The sequence below is a fragment of the Podarcis melisellensis genome, assembly GCF_964234715.1.
Source record: "Podarcis melisellensis genome assembly, chromosome: 1".
Classification (NCBI taxonomy): domain Eukaryota; kingdom Metazoa; phylum Chordata; class Lepidosauria; order Squamata; family Lacertidae; genus Podarcis; species Podarcis melisellensis.
Genome location: NC_138528.1, coordinates 27577472 through 27598520, shown reverse-complemented (window position 1 = coordinate 27598520; position 21049 = coordinate 27577472). Strand labels below are relative to the sequence as shown.

The 21049-nt window shown below is 40.0% G+C and overlaps 1 protein-coding gene across 26 annotated transcripts in view; it reads left to right on the top strand.

The window, feature by feature from the left end:
- NRXN3 (neurexin 3) overlaps positions 1–15863 on the top strand; it is a 1185406-nt gene extending 1169543 nt beyond the window's left edge. For 19 of the 26 annotated variants that reach the window (XM_081908650.1, XM_081908647.1, XM_081908643.1 and 16 more), the window contains one exon: positions 12058–15863. In XM_081908650.1, the coding sequence (XP_081764776.1) occupies positions 12058–12986 (929 nt within the window). In that variant the 3' untranslated portion in view covers positions 12987–15863. Of the gene's footprint in view, positions 1–3342; positions 3684–12057 lie in introns of those variants that run through there. The other 7 variants (XM_081908656.1, XM_081908654.1, XM_081908655.1 and 4 more) reach the window with 3 other exon arrangements.
- The last annotated feature ends 5186 nt before the right edge of the window (positions 15864–21049 follow it).

The following is a 21049-nucleotide window of genomic DNA, read 5'->3' as shown; positions in this document are numbered from 1 at the left end:
GAGAGCAACATAGTCTCCAACTGAAGGTGAAGGAAAAACTGAAGGGGAAAAAGTGTCCTAACAAGAACATAGTAACCTTTACAATCATAGCATTTGAGTGTTGGAAGGGACCTTGGGGGGGGGGGAGTCATCTAGTCACACCCCTTGTTCAAAGCAGGATGTGAAGGCTGTCTGCTCTGCTGCTGAAATATCTTCCTGCTAGGAGGTTTCAGTTTCCTACCATGATAATCTGTGTGTGTGTGTGTGAGAGAGAGAGGGGGGGGGGTTGATAGAAAGCGGTAGCACTCCTGCATAGTGATAAGTGCCATAGGTTCTGGAGTTTAAAGAGTTGTAAATGGCTGGAATGGCCTGGTGGCAGAGATGGTTGAGTTTTACAGCACAATCTTTTAGGTTTCTACCTAGAAGCAAGCCCCATTGTGTTTCATGGGTAGGTGGCTACAGAATTGAGGCCTTAATGAAACAAAGGAGGGACATAAATCTCCAGTTTGGAAATCAAGTCAGGGCATAATTAAGTGCCCATTTGTGAAATTTCATGAGACCTCATTGGGCCAGAGGCTAAGAATCCTGCTAGGGAATAGCACCCAGGGACTTTACCTTTGGAAGTTTTGATAAAGAGCCCCATCACATTATCTACAGACCAATGTCCTCTCTATTCATATTCTACAAGCATTCTTCAAAGGGCATTGCAACAATTAATAAGCTGGGCTTGGTCCCACAAGCAAAGTATTTTGATTATACTGTCCCTGAAGCTAACCCAGCCAGGTTTCTTTGTCTTCCTGGTTGAACATCCCTTGTATGTAACGCATTCCCCAAAGGGGGGCAGTATTGAGGTCCAGTGCACATCTCCACTAGAGCTATAGGTGGTCTTTCCTATGATTGGCCTCCTAAATGCCAGTTTGGCCTCACACCTTGTGTTTTTTTCGTGGAGATGGGGCAGTTCTTATCTGCTCCCATTCTCTCCTCAGTCTCTACCAGCCTGGGACACTTTTTTCAGTAAGGCATCAAATAATTTGTGGGAGGATCGGTTCTGTTATTTCCATATTGTGAATGTTAAATTCATACCCTCGGCAATTGCCACTGCTATCTCAGTGGGGTCTGAAAGTACAGGTGGCTACGCTATGAAAAGTACTCAGTAAGCAGAGCTCTTTGAATTCTTTATTTTATATCTTGTGCACAAGCCTACTGCCTTCCATTGGCTTCTAATCCAATTGGCTTCTAAACCCAGTGGCTTATTAAAAGCTCGCAAATTAATAGCAGCTCATGGATGACTCAACTTTGCAGTCCGTATCTTGCAGCATTGCCTGCATGTGGATTTGTGAATAGAATCTGCATATACTATCAGTTCCGGGTTGTTGTTGTTAGTTAGTTAGTTGCCTGACAAATGATCCATTTGTTTGCCGGGTCTAATTAGTGATCCAGTGCACTTTCAAGCTATTTACTACTTGGTGCTGTCCCAGGTATTTTTTATTCCATCTATCTTGCACACATTACTAAAATTCTCCTGCATTTGAAGGAGTGAATATCAGCCATCCGTTCTACGGAGGTTGCAATCCTATGCATGCTTGCTTGGATGTAATCCCCAAATGATATCTCAGTAAACAAACATAGGATTGAGCTATACTTGAGCCTCTTCAGTCTTGAGGTATGGAAGACCTTAAAACATTGTTAATGACCCTACAAATAATTCCTATAGGAATAATCCATTCAGTGTTGTTGCTTGTTGATAGGCTCAGTAACTGAGGACTGTAAGGTTGAGTCATATCACCCGGAACTCCAGTTACAGTGTTTGCAAATAGATTTACCAGTGCTGTTTTCAATTTCTATCCTACCTGTTTGCCCTTCTATCTCCCATAGCTTGCACAGGCGCCCTTGGAATGCGCTTTGCCCCTAGTGGACAGTTGTGGAATGACATACCAAAAGCTTCCTTGAATTGCCTCCTTTGCTAACCTGCCTTCCCCTTTCCTCCCACCCTCCCTTCCTAGCTTGCTGTTCTGTTTCTTCTACTTTCCCTAAATGCAACTTACTTTAAGCATGCATTATTATTATTAACATCCTACAGTAAAACTAAGCTATTTTTATAACCCCATTTGTCAATCTCAGCCAATTTCTTATATATATATATATTATATTTTCCTATGTCTATTTATGACGTACATCCAGACTGCACGTTTTCCCCTCATATTTATTTATTCATTTATTTTTCTTTCAAAAATTAATTAATAGCTTTTTTAAAAAAAATTAAAAAGCAAATGTAAAAGGGAGGGTGAGGGTTTTTAGTGGCCTTTTTTCTGCCAAATGTTTTGACTTAAAAAAGGGGGGACTTAAATCCTTTTTTTTTAATGGGAAAGAATTTGAAATGATAAAAGTGTCCCTAGACTGCTTTGTCTGTTCCTTTTCAGTGTGTGCATCTGGTTTGTTCATCTTTGAAAGTGTGTGAAATATCTTTTTTTTTCCTTTCCAAGTAATTACAAAAAAAAAGTAAAACCCAAACAGTTGTTCCCTTCTCCCTTCTTGCTAGGAATAAAGTGCTCTTTTTTCCTTTCCTTTTTTTCATTTTTTTAAATAAAAAAGTATGCCTATTTTGATGTCTTTTCTTTTCAAATGTTGGATTTCTATCTTAGATTTGGTTTGTTCCAATCTAACAACATAAACATTATTGAGTTGATTTCTGAAATTTTTCCCTCTATCTCCCTCTTTAAATAAGGGACTACCTCAACTGCAGAATCCTACAGCCTTCCTTCTAAAAAAAAAAAAAAGGAAAAAATGGCCTGATTTTAAAGCATTATTTAAAGCATAATTTTAACATCCATTAAGTTTGAGATGGGGAGAAGGATCGTGAAAGCACTACAGAAAGCCCACTCCTTTTGAGCAATCATGGCTGCATGCGTTGGAACCTCTCATGTCTCAAAACTAAATTAATACTCGGATATTAAAGACTTAATAGACACTGGAAGAGATTATGATCAGGATTATGATACGACGATGAAGCTGAGCAGAGCTGCAGTTGAAGTTGTTCCAACTCCTATGCATAAAATATAGTTTCCTTGTTTTTTTCTTTTTTAATATTATTATTATTATTATTATTAGTTTGTATATTTTACTGCTTTTAAATAGGGAAAAAGTCTGAACTGTTCTTAACATTTGAGAAATTTTAATGAAACTGTAATTATTATTATTATTATTATTATTATTATACTTAGTAATTTTTTGTAATTTGCATGTTGAAGAAGTTGCAGCTTAGGGTTTGTGAGATTGTCAATGTTAGAGTTCTGTTCTTTCTTTTTGTTGATGGGCATGAATATGCTCATTTGTTTTTGTATATTGCCCATCCCTTCCTTACAGCCAGAAGCTCTAATGCCGCTAGATCACTCCGTTCTGCACTTACATGGACATGGCAACTGACTTACACGTTCACTCCCATCATCTTCATTTGTGTAGTACACTCATAGACCGTACAACCCCACTCCATCCACCTGAGGCATCTTATCTTCCCATTAAGTCTCCCCTCACTTTCCCACCCACCCACCCTTTCTTTAGCATCATTTAAAATTTTATGTGCAGTCATCCATTCCTTAAAACACACACACTCCAAATTTTAGGACAAAGAAAAGAAACTGTTTTGTTTTGTTTTTTTAAAAAATATATCTATATCTCCAATCAATTAAATGAAAGAAAGAAAGAAAGAAAGAAAGAAAGAAAAGGCAAATAAATTGATTCTCAAACACCACTGAGGGTGTGATCCGCTGAACACTGCTTTGGTGCAAGTTCCGTTGATGGTTGAGGTTGCATCTGAGCTGTGCTTGGGGAATTGCAGTTCTGATATATGGAGATGAAAACAATCAAAACACAAATTCTGTGACAATAAGGTGTACAGGTTTTCCCCACCCCCAGGCTTTTATTTTATATATATATATAAATCACAATCCATTAACTATTGTTAGGAAAAAAACAAAATTCGGAATTTGCAAGATGAACAAAACGCAGTAGGGAAAAAAGTTCTGATTTGTTGCAGTGCAGGATTTATTTTTTTATTCTTTATTATTTTTCACGTTATGTGGTGTGGATGTATGTGTTGTTGCCTCCCTGTATCACCCTTTGTCGTAAATAATTATTATATTTAAAAACAATGAAAATAATACACATTTTGATAAAAAAAGTTTTTTTAAAAAAGGAAAAAACAACAGCAGCAAAATAAAAAAAAGCAAAAGTTTCTCAAATGTGGCAATTTTGCTTGTCCAAGAGCATTCTTACACAACTTTCTTTTATAAATTTTTCTTTCATGCCAAAAAACATGCGGGCAATTTGTTGATGTAAGTTGACGATATGAAATCGATGTGGTATGCTTTCTTCTGATTATTTGTATATGTGCATTTAGTTTTATTATTATAATTTTTTTGTTAAATATGCTTTTGGGGTTTTTTTCTTGTGTTTCCAGTTATTTTCAGTCTTCTCTCTTTTTTGTAGTAAAGCGAATGACTTGTTATTGTTGTTGCTTTTAGTTCAGAGTTTTAACATTTGCTGTGATTTTTATTACTTTTTCAGTATATGATTATTATCATTTGCTTCTATAGATGTACCCCTTCATTTATTTTTTGCAAGATACTTGTTTTTATGTTTACTTCTTAAATCTGCATTCAATATGTATTGTTGCACTTTTGTAGGAGGGGTAGCAGAACCAGTGGTAGCTTTCCATTTGCGACCAGCCCCTCTCAAGTAGAGTCCTTCCTTTTCAACCTATATGTCTATGTAGTATGGTGGGGAGATTCTACACAAACAAACAAAGGAAATACCCAGCATGCTTTGCAAAACGGCCCCCATGACCTAAATGTACCGCCATTTCATTCCAGCAAAAGGATCTACTCAATTTTCTAAATTTCATTGCTGAACCTTTTCCTTCAATTTTGCTCAAGAAGATACTCTCAAATGTACTTCTTTAGCGTCGCATTCTGCAGTTGCATCCAACACTGCCGTGGTAGAAGATCAAATCATGATATCTTTCACCTGTATAACATGTTTAAAAATATCTTAGTCAGGTCTCCTGTCCCGTGGAGATTCTTCATTCCTGCATGGATTTCTGTAAAGAAAAAGAAAAATAATAACATCCTTTGGTCAGAACAGGTAGAATTTTTAAAGGGTCGGAATAAATAGCATGCAGAAGAAGTAATACTAGTTGAGGTAATTCACATGGGGTAGTAAGTTGTAAAATAAATAATAATGGCATACAAGAAAAACTTATTCTGCTAAAGAAGAGAAGATCCAAGACCACGTTGTTTTATGGTATACAATATGGCAAGAACTCAGACCAGCTTTTTCACAGAGCACGCCTAGTTGTTGCACTCAACTGCATTGCTGGGATGCCTGTGGCAGAACATCTCCTTCTACCCTTCTACCTAGGTGCATAAAATCAAGCAAGATAAAACAACTTCCAAAACCTCCATCCACTCACCCAAACTCAGGTGAAGAGCTTTCTTGGAACCATATGAAACTAGCAGAATCCTAGTTATAGCTAGTCACGTTTTATGAACTTCAGCAAGCTGCTTTTGCTCCTCAACCTCAAACTGAGAGTCATCTCTCCAGCCTAACCCAATACTAACCAAATAGCATAACAGCCTAATAAATTGTTTGTTAGCATAACTACAGGATAACAGCCATTGTTTATATCACAAAGAACCTCCAAGTAGGCACTAATATATTCCTTAATAAATAGGTTTCCTTTCTGATACATTGTAGTCCTACTGGTGTAGACACTGTATGATCCTAACTGATTTACATTCTGTTAGACATATCTCTCTCTCTCTCTCTCTCTCTCTCTCTCTCTCTCTCTCTCTCTCTCTCATCTATCTCTATCTATCCATCATCTATCTATCCATCTATCTATCTATCTATCTATCTATCTATCTATCTATCTATCATCTATCTATCATCTATCCATTTATCTATCTATCATCTATCTATCATCTATCTATCTATCTATCTATCTATCTATCTATCTATCATCTATCTATCATCTATCTATCTATCTATCTATCATCTATCTATCTATCTATCTATCTATCTATCATCTATCTATCTATTATCTATCTATCATCTATCTATCATCTATCTATCTGTTTAAATGTGTAAAGTCTTGAGCAAGATAGTTGGGAGTTTAAAAAAATGGGGATGCACATTTTCATTCTTATTATCATTTTAAACTAGTTAGTCACCTGTTACACACACCCCAAGGTCTCCCACATTTTAAAGAGCATAAGCATGGGTAACAAAACCCCAGCCTTTCAATAAAAACATACAAGATATAAAAATCCACAAAGGAACCCACCGTATAGGAACAAAATGCTTCAGCAGCACAACTAAGACCAAACAACAGCATCCTATTCCATCAAAAGCCTGGGAAAAGAGGTAAGTTTTTACCTGGTGCCAAAAAGATTTCAGTGCCAGTGCCAGGCAGACCGCATTGGAAAGAAGATTCCATAAATGGAGAGTGACAAATGAAAAGGCCTTCTTCCTTCTCCTCCTCCTCCTCAGAGTGGGGACCTAGACAAGCGCATCAAATGGAGATCTAAGGGTCTGGGTAGGTTTGTATCAGGTTTATTGCAGAGGATACAGGGGTCCTGAGCCATAAAGAGCTTTATCGGTCAAAAGCAGCACTTTGAATTGGGCTCGGAAGCATACATCTGACTGTTCGTCTACTGAAAGCAATGAAGACTCTGCAGTTTGGTTGTGGATTCAGCTGCATGTCTGATTTGCACCTGCAGTTTCTAAAAGCAATACTATCCAAGACCATCGAGCAGGAAAGCTGAGAACTCAAAGTGGGGTGGGGAGAATAGCTTTCCCAAATCCCTAGGCTGCAGACGTACAAATGTCCCTTACTGGTAAATGTTCACTTTTCTTTTGGTTACAAATTTAGGATGGAGATTGTATAGCTTTGGCCAGTGAAGCAGGCTACACTACTAAAATATCCTTTGCTCGCACCTTCCATACTTCTAACAGCTCTCTAGAGGAGGACTCTTTGATGCCAGATCTTTCATTTGAAGTGAATGTGATCTTGTAGGGTTTATGTGAGCACAAATGTCTTCCTGAGAGATAGTCAAGGGATGTAATATCTATCAAGCAGTAAGGTAAGGTTTCCTGTGATGGAAGAGGGAGGTCTCTTCCTTGTAGTATTGCCTGTCTGATTCAATTAAATGAGCTAGGACAGAGGTGGGAGAATATTAAAAACACTCAGCTGCTAATGCACCTTCATATTAGCATCAGGTTTTCAGCAGCTCAAGGACCACAGCTTGAATACGTCCCTCTCTGCCCATAGCAAGCTGTCATAAAGAAGGAGGACTTTAAAAAAACACAATGCCATTTCCCTCTTTCCTTTTGTGAAAAGTGGGGAGAGAAAAGACTGTGAGTACAAACTTGTGTCTCTCAGAAGAAAAGAAAGAAAATGTTTGTAGTTCTTTCCCAAAGCAGAAATATTCCCTCCCCATAAGTGCACCTGAGTTTCAGTGCAAAGGAATAAGCATAGAATGCAAATGAGAGCCTTTAGATGTTGGAATTTAAATACCTGAGGATGTGGATACACTGTACTCGGCTTCTTGGCAAACATTTAAAAGCCTTTTTGCCACATCTGGAAGAGAGAGAGAGAAAAAGCATAGCATGCCGCTTTCTATTCCTCATCATGAGACTTTGAAGGGGACCCTTTTAGGATTATTTTTTTATATATGGTATGTTTTTGTGTTTCATTTTGTTTTTTGGTCCCACTTCTCTTCTGTGACTGGAAACCTAGGGAAACTGACTTGGTCACAAAAAATGAGCAAAATGGAGTGGAGGCAGCTTGCTTTTTTCACATAGACACACATTCAACTTTGGCTACTTCATGCACTGTGCCTTCATGCTCTGCCCACAACATTCACACAGTTCAGCAAGGTTCTTGTTAAATTCTGAACACTCCATCCATTCCAGTGTCAGAAGGGCCCTTCCTGGAGATCAGCCCCAGAGGTATGAATTATGTATCTATAAATACACTCATAAAGCAAAATGCAGGGCAGACGTCAAGGCTAACGGTAGACTTTATATGTCCCCAGTGATACTGCTAATTTAAAGGAAAGCACAATGCTATCAGGCAGGTATAGATCCCATATTTTAAAATGCTAACTTTTAAGGAGTATGGAGTGCTTATCCCAAGAAGAACAGAAAGAACAAAATCTCACAATATAACCAAACAGAAATCAACCCTCTCCAAATGGATTGGTCATTATATCTATTGCATTTTTATCTGGCCAAATAGGAGCTGATTTGGCAGCACTAATGCAGAAGAAGAAGCCATTTTATATGTTCCTTTCTATTTCATCCTGAAGCAGTCTGTTGTCAGCACAAATCATTTCAATAAATGCGTGACCTTCTGCTGGGAATACAAGCCAGGCAGGGAAAGGGAATAGGTTAACTTTAAGTTTATAGTTAGAACAAAACCTGGAAAATCTCTACTCTTTGGATCTTGAGAAACCTATATGTATAAGGTAGTTCTTCTGTCAGGACAAGAACTTTGGCTTGCCAGATGGAACAACCCCCTATCCGCCCCCTGTGTGCTGTTCCAGGGGTTCACTGAAGAAGAAGAAGAAGAGTTTGGATTTGATATCCCGCCTTTCACTCCCTTTAAGGAGTCTCAAAGCGGCTAACATTCTCCTTTCCCTTCCTCCCCCACAACAAACACTCTGTGAGGTGAGTGGGGCTGAGAGACTTCACAGAAGTGTGACTGGCCCAAGGTCACCCAGCAGCTGCATGTGGAGGAGCGGAGACGCGAACCCGGTTCCCCAGATTAGGAGTCTACCGCTCTTAACCACTACACCATACTGGCTCTCCACTGGACCCCTCCCCCCCAAAAAAATTTGGTGGTGGGGGCAGGGGGGAGGTCCTTATGCAGGACTCATTAGTTGAATCCCTCTCATATATTCTGTTCTCCCAAAGTGGCAGCTGGTGCCTGGAAGATGGGGAGGAAAGAAACTCATGTCCATAGAGTCCTAACAGGAAAGCATTACATTAGATGATCTGATAATCATTAGGAGTTAGACAAGAGGCAGCTATATAGATCCTAAAGACAAACTTGTGCTGTGAAAGGATATCCACAGCCAGTAGTAACATCACTGAGAAGACCTTGTTCATTCCTTCTGAAAGATGAAGCTGTTGTTGTGTCATCTAGCATCAGGTGAATTACTGGTAGATGGTCCCAGCCACCTGGCAAAGGGACCTGTGGGGAATGGCATTGCCCACTGGCTAGATCCTGTGATCTACCCCCTGCTCTGATTGATCACTTTCCTAATAGTATTGACTCTATAGTCATATTCCCCCCCCATAAACTGTAGCAGGGGGTTAATCAGGATAAATAAAAGTCCTTAATAAAAGTCCTTCACCCCCAACACCCCCCAAAAATATGGCTGGGGAAAGGAGGAATTCTCACTTGGCTACAGAATGTTAGAAGTCTGGAAGCAGAGCTTCTATCTCACTTTTGCCTTATGGCAGATTGGCAATCATCCACATCTAGAAGTACCCAAAGGGTGGCAAGCAAGTATACATGCATGGAACTAGTCTTTGGATCCTGGACCCTAATATTTACTGTCTCCTGGCCTCACCTTCCTGAAAGGCTCTGTTACCTGCCACTTCCCTTCATTGTCAAAATTATACCAAGCCTTCTCTCCCTAAGCACTTGGTGAGAGGTGATCTATAAACATTTCCTGAGATTCCCTCTTGAGAACAAAGCAAGTGGCAAACCCTCCATTAACATGACATCTACTCATCCTTCCCGTCCATTGAAGCCCTGGCTGAGAACATGTCAGTGCAAAAGAAAAATCATCCTTAAATACTGTACATGTAACCCATACAATGAACGCAATTCTTTTTGGAACAGAAGGTTTTCTATGTTCCTACAACCACATCCAAGCAGTTAATTGCAAAATAACCGTGGTTATTTTCCCTGGGGAGAAAAGTTTCCTTTCATATCAGCCTTGGGTAGGTGACAGATCAGCAGCGCACCTAGCCCATTTATAAGCATAAATAGCACTTTAAAGTGTGGACCTGTGTCTAGAAATACAGAACCAAAAGGATGTCTGGAGTAGCTTTTATTCCTGATGACTACCAATACTGATTGAGAGCATAGTATAATGTTTGAGGCAAGTACTTCCGACTAAGGCTTTCTTGTACAGTGAGCATCCTACTGATTTGACTGATTGCTCCACACACACACACAAACAAACAAACAAACAAACAAATGGGAGAAACGTCACAGCAAGCCATTTGATGCACAGACCTCTATATGGAGTTTTGCCTTTTAAAAATAGTGTCTCATTTGAGAGCCACCAGACCAGAGAGAGAAAATAAAGGCAATATTTTGTGCCTGCTGACTTCACAGGGTCAGAAAGCAGGTGAAGAGCATCTACAAAATACTATATAAGCAAACATGGTCATTTTTTCAGCCTCTTTGTGAGCTGCACATTTAAAGTGAGCAGTTCACCATTCACCCTTGTACTCCATTGTTCTATATATACTAAAACTGGCATTACTAAATGGCTTATTGCAAAAAGCTTTGCTCATCACCTTCGATAGAACCAGTCTTCTTTGACGAGTGTATCAGGAGTGTTCTCAGCTCCTGAGTGCTTGATACTCTTGAATCAAGAGCAGAAGGGTGCTTTCTGCTTGTGTGAGGTTAATTTCTTCCTAGCACAATACAAACACTTCCATTGACTCCCCATTTTCCAGCATTTGACCCCTGTTGAAACCTACTGAATAACTACAGCCCAAGGTCTGTATCCAAACTTAAATGATTAAGCTGAAGGTATGTATGTTGTTAAAGCTCTGAAATTACCTTTTCGCCTTCCACCTCACAAAGGATGGTTAAAAGCGCCTTCTGCCCAAATATATATCATTTAAATTGATGTGTTTTTGTTTTTTTAAAAAAGATCAACCAATATTCTGCCAGCCATGCTTAGGACAGAGTTAATTTTCTTGAACATATGCTCTTATGTTTTTGTTAATATGCCAACTTTTTAGGAATACCCAGTGTTGTGTGTGCAGTGTAGTATAGTGAGTGGACTAGGGGGACCAGGCTAGTCCCCTAAATGTTCCTGGTAAATTAGAGTATTAAAATATTAAAGCTTATGCCCAGTTTAGGGAAGGAAGCGTGATGTTCACACTCATGCATGTTATGTCAGGACGTAGCAACATTGCATGTGTGATGTCACCCCCACCCCACACACAAAAAACACCTTTGCAAGCTGCATGCCACTGTGTGTGTGAAACAAATGGAGGTTATGCAAGTAATAGCACATGCACACAGCACAGATCAGCAGTAGCAGACTGTTCTTCCTATTTCAGTAGAACCCAGACCCATCAAACTTTCCCAGAAGTAAGGTACCATCTACCAAATGCAGCTCCCGTTCCGTTAAATAAGGTTTTGGTGCAAAATGAAAGAAACATTTTAAACCAGTCAAACACTCACTTTACATTGATTGAAATTCCTACTTCCAGCAGCAAATGACAAATTATGGAATTAGAGTTGTGCATCATCCAAGCTCCTCCTGCTGTGCACCATTTGAGGAAACTTAAGTACATATGTATAGTGGGGGGAGGGGGAACAATGAGAAAGGAAAGTGCAACACCTGAAAAAGAAAGTGCCGTCTCCCCATGCGGCAAGCCACCATTTAACTAGACAGTTTCCCAAAGAGCTTCAAGTATTTAACGCAATAAAAGAAGCGTGCCATTGTTGAGTTCTGCAAGTTACTTTGAGAGTATCTTCGAAAGCCAAATCGCGGACGCCCTGCTTTGGCCAAGCTTAAAAGAGGATGGATTTGGCCTCTCCTGCATCTAAGTGAGGTGGGTGAAAAGGCTGAAGGGATCCCTTGAAAGGTTGTGCCCATTGGGAGAAATAAGAATGGAAAACCTGCTAGCTCAACACTTTTAAGGCCCCCACCCACACTACACACATCCACACACACCTTTTGAGTTGGGTGGGCTGAACATCCCGTGCAGCACTGTATTCAAGACGTACTAACTTTTTTCTTTTTTTTCTTTTCTGTCCAGGAGGTGAATTAGTTATCCCTCTTCTTGTAGAAGACCCTTTAGATATCCCTCCTACTGCTACTCGTGCACCTTTCATTACACTCCCTACTACCTTCCGCCCCCTCCTCACCATTATTGAGACCACCAAAGATTCCCTGTCCATGACCTCTGAGGCGGGGTTACCTTGCTTGTCGGACCAAGGCAGCGATGGTTGTGATGATGATGGCTTGGTGATATCTGGGTATGGCTCAGGGGAAACCTTTGACTCTAACCTACCCCCTACTGATGATGAAGATTTTTACACCACCTTCTCCTTGGTAACAGATAAGAGCCTTTCCACTTCCATCTTCGAAGGTGGCTACAAAGCACACGCACCCAAATGGGAAGCCAAGGACTTTAGACCTAACAAAGTCTCCGAAACTGGTAGGACTACTACTACCACAGCTTTGTCCCCTGAGCTGATCCGCTCCACAGCTTCGTCCTCGACTGGGATGGTGCCCAAATTGCCAGCCGGCAACATGAATAACCGTGACCTCAAACCCCACCCTGACATAGTCTTGCTTCCGTTGCCCACTGCCTATGAGCTAGACAGCACAAAGCTGAAGAGCCCGCTAATAACTTCCCCCATGTTCCGTAATGTGCCCACAGCAAACCCCACGGAGCCAGGCATCAGACGGGTTCCGGGGGCCTCAGAGGTGGTCCGAGAGTCGAGCAGCACGACGGGGATGGTCGTCGGCATTGTGGCTGCCGCCGCCCTCTGCATCCTGATCCTCCTGTATGCCATGTACAAGTACAGGAACAGGGACGAGGGGTCCTATCAGGTGGACGAGACGCGGAACTACATCAGCAACTCGGCCCAGAGCAATGGCACGCTCATGAAGGAGAAGCAGCAGAGCGCAAAGAGCGGCCACAAGAAACAGAAAAACAAGGACAAAGAATATTACGTGTAAAAAAAATAAAAATAAATGAAAATGAAATGAAAAAAATTATAAAAAATACTTATTTATATATATAAATATATAAATATTTAATGAGATAGAACTGAATCTTAAAAAAAAACTGTTACAGCTAACGAGATTGGGAGCTGCAGTTTGTGGTTTTTTTAAATTTTAAAAAAACCAAATCTTGAGAATAAACATTTCGGCTGTTGACGTGCTAAGTTTTCAGTCACCGCTCGGGAGTCCCCAAACTCTGTACCCTACTGTATTATAAAGCACACTTAGCATTCCGAAGAAGGCATATGCAGCATTTTACCATGTTGGCGGACTTGGACAGCCTTCAGGCCTCCTCCTCAGCTGAACTTTTCTGCAAAAGGCAGAAGACTTCATGGCTTACTTGTTTCGTATCTCCAAGTGAGTCTTTAATGATGTTCATGATCTTTGACTGTACGCTAATTTTGTTTTTGTTTAGTTTCAATTATTTTGAGAAAAAAATGACAAACAAAAAAAGAAAAAGAAAAAAAATGACAAATGTTATAAAAACACACACATACACATGACAACAACAGCAACCACCGATCTGGCTCTGACCAGCTTATCTCTTCTTCTTTTTTCAAGTTGTGAAGGGGGAGGGGAGAAAATTAATAATAAATGGTGTGGGGTTTTCATTATGTTTTTTGTCTGAGTTCTTTTCATTTTCTGTGAGGATTTTTGGGAGAATGAGCCAGGGCATAAGTCAAGAAGAAACCTTGGGGATTTTTTTTTTAAAGAAATAGTAATAAAGAGAGACTGTTGCCATATATGAACTCAAGTTCTACTGACGGTGTTTGCTCTACATATCAGGTTGTGTTGTCTCTTGAATTTGTTGTCTGCAGTAAGTTGTTAACGTAAAAACAAACAAACAAACAAAGGACAGGTGATGGGGTGGCAGTGATGGTGGCGATGCCGAGAATGACAGTAATGGAGAATTACACACCCCTCCACGCCCCCCAGCCATCATCTGGCTCTCGTATTTATGACTGAAGTCATGAGGAGATAACATGGTTTCTTCTTTGGCTAGGGGCCCCCATTGGCTGTATTTGACTACTGCTTAGTATACATTAGTATAGCTGAGCTACGGGGGAATAAAAGGGACTGAGAAACCAAACCAAGCAAAACAAAACAAAATACTGAGCCATTCTGAATTGAACAGACCAAGCAAAAATAAAGGAGCCATTTTCTGGGTTCTAGCTCCTTGGCTGATGGTAATGCATGAATGCAAACAATAGTAAATCAGTTGAATTGAATGTTTAGAAAGAGTATACTGAGTTCAACTTGTGACAAGATCTACAAAATGTCGCACGAGCCAAAAACATGTCATGAACGAGTACAAAAATAGGGGTGGGTGCTTTTTTAAAAATAAAGAAAATAAAGAAAACCATGAAGGTGTGTTTCATATGTAACAATTTAATTTTGTAGATTTGACATTTCTGATTCGCTGTCCTTCCATTTCCCCGATTCTCCCTTTCCTTTATCTTTTATATGAAAGAAGATAAATTTAAGAAGTCTCTATGACACACAGAAATAAATAAAAAAAACTAAAGGAGCTTATTAATAGTATAATATATATAAATATATATATATACAGATATATTTATCATGGTATGTTTGATGGGACGACTGGAACAGAAATGCTGTTAAAGTCTTAAAATGAAATGAGAATGTTGTAAAGATAAAAATGTTTTTACAAAACAACAAAAAGCTAAACTTTAAAAATATGAAGAGTGTGTGCATTTTAACTTTGTCACAGTTATCTGTGTCAAAAAGATTTTAAGAAGAAAAAAAGATTTTGTTTACATATTTTACTACAGTTTTCTTTTTGACTGGTGTAATTTCTAGATGGGTACCCTGTTGTACATATGCTCTGAGATTTCTTTGGGTTGTTGTTTATATTCAATGTACTTAATTTCAATTGTTGTTTTTTTATTATTTTTCCTTCCATTAAGAGAGCAACTTGCTGTACAGGGAAAACAAATAACCAACTGGGGGTTTTTTGGCCATAAATATCATGTGCAAAAAAAAATAAAATACAAAAAAATAAGCAAAAAAAGAGAGACAGACAGAAAGAATGAGAGAGACAAGGAGAACACAAAAATTCTATAGAGGACTCTGGCATATTAAAATGTACAATTTTTCTGTGTACAGATGAAATCTAATCAGCTGTTTAGGTTTAGAAATCTACTCTTGCTGGTGTTTATAAGTCGCATGAACCTTTGACTTTGAAGAAGTGTTATCGAATGCCCACACGCACATGGGAACGAAATAAAAAAACAAGGCAGCCTTCTCATGGTTTGAGAAGTGGCTTACCTGGCTAACAAATCTTTTCAGTGTGTGTGAGGTTTGTTTGTTTTTTTATTTTTAATTATTTTTTTACACTACAACAGAGAAAAAATATATATAAAGACAGGTTTTAAAAAGGTATAAAAAGCACGAATTTAGGCAACCTAACTGGCCGAACATACATGGAGTTGATTATATCTTGATGTCTGTAAAAGATTGCTGCTGTTCTTGGAGTCTTGGAGTCTTGTGAAATGATTTTCTGCTTTCTTTATCTTTTTTTTAAAGAAAAATTAGGAAAACCAACCTTTCTTTTCCTTTTTTTGTTGGTGTCTATTTCTATTGGACAGTTTTTTGGGAACATGTGCATTTCTGTATGTGGGCTTCTACCATATCCCTATTGTTTTATGGACAGAACCTTGAATTTTTTTTATTTAATCTTATTGTGCCGTTATTGCTTCTTCATCTTTTTCCTCTCCTTCCTGCCGTCCCTTCTTTTTTCGCCTGTTCTTTTCTTTTCATAATTGCCTTTTCGTTCAAGGATATGCTTAGCAATAAAATGTTCTTCCCAAAGCCGTCGTCGTTGCTGTTACTTTCTGTCCAAAGGCAAGGGATATTCCTTTGTCATGGAAAATCTCATTATAGGAAAATTCCATTTTATTTACCCGGTTAGTTTTCCAAGGAACCCCAGGGCAGCTTGCATGGGATTATTTATTTATCGTTTTAAGCTGCTAAACATAGGAAAATAATCAATGAAACGATAAAAATTCAAGAAGTTAAAACAGATAGAACAGTTCTTTTAAAGAAAGTAATCAGATACTGCCCTTGAGTAAACATTCTTCTGGGAAAGCTATAAAAATTAAAAATATGATATTTTCATTTTTATGCTCACAGCAACCCTTTGGAGCAGGTGAGGCTGAGAGGTAGTGCCATTCCCAGTGGTGGAGCTTCATGCTCTAGCTCCGGGGGGTGGAGAGCAGGCGGGGGCGGGGCTGGTGACATCCCGGGGGCGTTGCGCGCCGCCCATAGGGGCGGGGCACACCGTCTGTGGGGGCATGGCACCCAGCACGGACAGGGGGGCAGCCGTGATGGTACCTCACCGGGATCGCGCTGCTGAGGGCGGTGCACTCCCCCCGCACTCCTCTTCCTCTGCCAGTGGCCATTCCTGATGGATTTTGGACCTATTGCTCCAACATCTAAAAGGCATATGTGAATATGATGACCTGCAGACATAGTTCAACTCCCAACTCCCATCATCCCTGCGCATTGGCTGTGCTGTCTGAGGATGAGAGTTGTACCCACCACAACATCGGCAGACTGCTGCCATTTTGGCTACACCATTTTGGCTGTAACCAACACAGAACACAGAACAAATTCATGATCTTCTGCTTATGAAGCAGCTAGCCCATGTTTAGCATTATATAGTTAATGAGTAAATATGAGTTAAGGAGATAACAGTTAGCTTCCAGAATGCCAATTTAAAAATCGAGGGGGAGGGGGGATGAATTGGTTGACAGAATAAAAACAAACTGGGATTTCTATTTACCTGCAGAGAACAAGCTTTGCAGGCATGCAGGCTGTCCCAGGATCGATCCCCAGGACGCCCAGTTAAAAGGTAGTATCTGGTAGCATCATGTAGCGACTGGGGGGTAAAGGTAGAACCAGTTCTCATTTAAAGCTGAACCTACCTTCTGAAACAATACGCTATGTGAACCAAGCATAGTCCTACAAAATTCACACTTCTCTAAATTTTGCAATGTGGTCCTCTAGCCAAGGAATGTGTAAAAAAAAATGCACACTAGGGTGAAGTATGCATAAAAATGCACATATTGGTGAAAACAACACACCAAAATGCATTATATTAGGAAATGCTGTTTTGCAAAAATATGTATCTTAGGTAAAATGCATACAAAACAATGCATAATAGGAGAAATTCGCACCAATTGCTAACAAATGTTCATGAGGACATTTCTCTTTTTAAAAAATTGTGAACTGTGGAAATGTCAGGAGATGAACTTCAGTCTTGAAAAAAGAGAAACAGAGAGAATCCAAAATGGACAGATTTGCCTGGGCTCATAGAAACCTGCTGTCCATCAGAGCAGACAATATTGAGCTAATTGGACAAATATATTTGTTATATGGCAGTTTCTGGTATTCCTGTAAAACAGCAAGAAACTGCTTGAGGGTATTGTCCTTTGTGCCAGCTTTTTTTTTTAAAAAAAAAAGTATTAAAATGATTGAATAGGCATAAAAAAACCCCACAGGCTTAGTACCCCAAGTGGCACTGAAGCCACTGCAACATGGTTCCTTCCCACAATCCTCAGCGATAGCTGTATCCAGTGGTCAAGTGGGTAAAATATATTCAATGGCTTTATCCCATGGTGGCACTCCCCTGCCAGAAAACATAGTTGAATGTTGCTGCAAATTGGCACCCTCTCATGACAACAGCTTTCTCATCATGTTACCAAGCAGGACAGAAATTAGTCTCATGCAGCTAAAGTTGCCATGAGAAAGAGCCTTTAGATGTGAGGTGGGAGTGGGGTGGAATGACTGGAATGAAGTACGGTATGTTGCAAGTTTTATAAGAGGAGTGGTATTTCACTTGCCCGTCCCCAACCCTACGTTCTGAGCTGTTCTCAATAATGTGGCAGACCTACTGAAAGTGGCATGGGCAGAACGAGAACCCTTCTAACCTTCCCCATTTTGGTTTTTTTATCGCTTGACCCCTTCCCTTTCCCTAGTGTGTTCATTTTTTGCTTGTGTGATGACTCGGCCACCTCAAGCCTGGAAGCTCTGCCTTAAGTAAGTGTGAGGTGAGGCCTGAAAAATTATTTTTCCTGTCTTGGGGTAGGTCCATTCTTGATTTATTTGTGGCCTACAGCCAATCTTAGGTCATTGCTTTGTCCACTCCAAGAAGTTGGTGCTCACCTTCCTTACCTTCTGAGGCTTGAGAAATGCTGGTATTTATGCAAATCGAAGGGAAATGTGCTCTTTTCAACTTCTTCTAAGGTATGTTTTCATTTCTGAAGTTTTTTGTTAAAAAAAACAAATTGGACAATAAACAAATGCTTAAATAAAGGAGTCTGAGCATGTAAAGAGCACCCTTCTACCCCTCCCATTCCCTTCAGGAGTGCCAACGAAAGCAGTTTTCTCTCAGAAGTTCTGTATATTTCCCAGCAAAAGAGGGGCCCACTCCTCAGCCACAGGTCCTCGTGAAAGGCATCCTCCATTATTCTAGAAAAAGGACGGAGGCAAAGTAATGGCTCGTGTCTTTAAAAAAAAATGTTGGAAAAAATACATTTTAAAGAAATAAAGCAGCTAGTAAATAATTCACAGCACAGTCCTTGGCACGCGCTGTGTCCACTGGGGATTGCTCCAAGGTAGATAGGCATAGATTTACAGTGTAGCTGCAATCCTACCCATGTTTATTCAGGTGTGAGTCACACAGTGTTCAAGTGAATTTACTCCCAGGCATGAGTGTCCAAGTGGGGCCAATTGCCACCCCCACATGAGCCATACTACACAAATTCCCAGCTTTCTTTTCAAAAGAAGTATCAATGCAATTTAAACCCAAGATCTGCTAGAGAGTTTGGATTCAGTGGGTCTTAGACTTTTGTCAGGGCTAGGTCAGCATAATTCCTTCACCCTGGCTGAGCCAGTGATTTGCATATGACCTCCAAAGCAGACACTATGGGGAAGGGACAGGACAGGGCAAGGAGGGATGCCCTATTCATCTCAGTCATCTGACCTAGGGCCAAATCCTTGAAAACTGGTCCCACACTTAGCCAGCATTAGCCCATCCTAGAGGCTCCTGAACAGAATTTGGGTTGGAGTGACATGCCAACATCAGTTATGCCACCTTCCTATAGTTAGGATTGCCCTGTACGTTCCTAGTATTTGTATAATCTGAGAAAGCAGTATCATTATTTTGAGAGAAACTAGTCTGCTCCTCTCTTTCAGTGCTTTTCTTTGCCCCCACACTCAGAAAGATTCCTGCAAACGCCCATATCCCCAGTAAGTGAGTACAGGATCGCAGTATAACTGATTAATCACATCAGATAGCCATATTATTTTGTGGAGACAAAAGTGGAGTTGTTCTTTTTTCTAAATCTCGTTTACTGTTGTATTTATTTATTTATTTTAAAAAAAATTAAGTCTTTAGTATACATCAATTTACATAAAACTTAAACAATACACTTCAATATATACAATACATACATTACCTACATACATACATACATACCCAACATAGACACGCCATAGATATTAGACTAAAAAGTCTAAAAAGTGGAGTTTTGTGACATCTTAAAAGACTAATATATTGACTATGGCGTAACAACTTTGTGAATTAGAGGCAACTTTATCAGATGCCTCACATGCTATTTTCACAGTTAACATATTAGAAATAGAGACAGATATTAGGGCTAAGACAAAATGTATCAGAACAGATATTTCACCTTGTTTGTCAATAAAGCATTTCTGAAACGGCCATCAGGTTTAGGGGGAGGGTAGAATGGTGAAAATTGGGATGCAGTGAAACAGTGTGATTATGTAGCATTGCTCTGATAAAGATTTGGCATTTTGTTTTTAGAAAGGCAGCACCTAAGCAGTGCCATTTTTTCCCCCAAAGGTGAAACTTCTGCGGATCATTTTTGCCCCCAACCACAGTTTAACTTACCATATCCCCTCCCCCAAAATAACCCCCATTTTGCTCCCTGCTAATGGCATGAGGGAAATGGTAAATGCATTTTGCCTCAGACTCAGAAAGCCATTCTCTTTGAAAGGAAACTACAACCCACTCTTTTCCAGAAAACACAACCCTAGCAAGCTGTTGACATGGCTTACCATCCACACTGACCTTGTGCTCCATGCTTTCCTGGGTTTTCTGCAAAATTGTTTTCAGCAGTAAAGAGCATGTTTTTGCAGGAAAGGCACCAGGACAAAACAAAAACTAAAAAATGCTCACTCATGGACCTGGAAAGCTCAGACCTGTGCCTAGAACACAGGTAAGTGTGAATGAGTTCACAGTTGCTCTGTCCACCATCATCCCCTATACAAACAGTCTACAAGCTACCAGGAATGTTATCTCTGCTGTTGCCACAGCACTTCTGGCCATCCATCTTCGTTATTTTATCCTTACCATGATTTCAAATTTGGGAATTGGCTTATATCTTAGCTGGCACTGCCAGGCAACTCTATAGTTTGCCAGAGCAATGCTTCTCAAGCTCCTCACCACAGGAAGGAGCCTTCTGAGAAATTCCACCAGGATTTCAACAACATCCATTCCACCTTCAGCCTGAGTCTAGCTGGCATCCACATGACAGGTTTGCCTTTGGGCACTATGAGATGGATATATAAACACTGCCTTATGGGAAATCTCATGCCTGCTGCAAACACCTTCAAACGTCCAACTACCACCCACAACACAACACACAGCCCACAGTCAAGCTGTATAATATAACCGCACTTGTTCCAGTGCATTTGGTCAAAGAATCACACCTGAAAAATTTGCAGCGGGAATGCTTAACGCTGCAATACCAACCCAAGCGAGAGTATTATCAGAAGTTGTCTTCTGCATAAAAGTGACAAAACATACGTAAACTGGCTTCTATAGATAAAACTGTTGCAACATATTTTCAGTGACCTACAGCTCATCCTAGACCAACAATTGGATCAACCATCTAACATACACACAAACTCAAGGACTAACAGTGCAATCCTATAAATGTCTGCTCGGAAGATGCTTAGTTCAGAGTTCA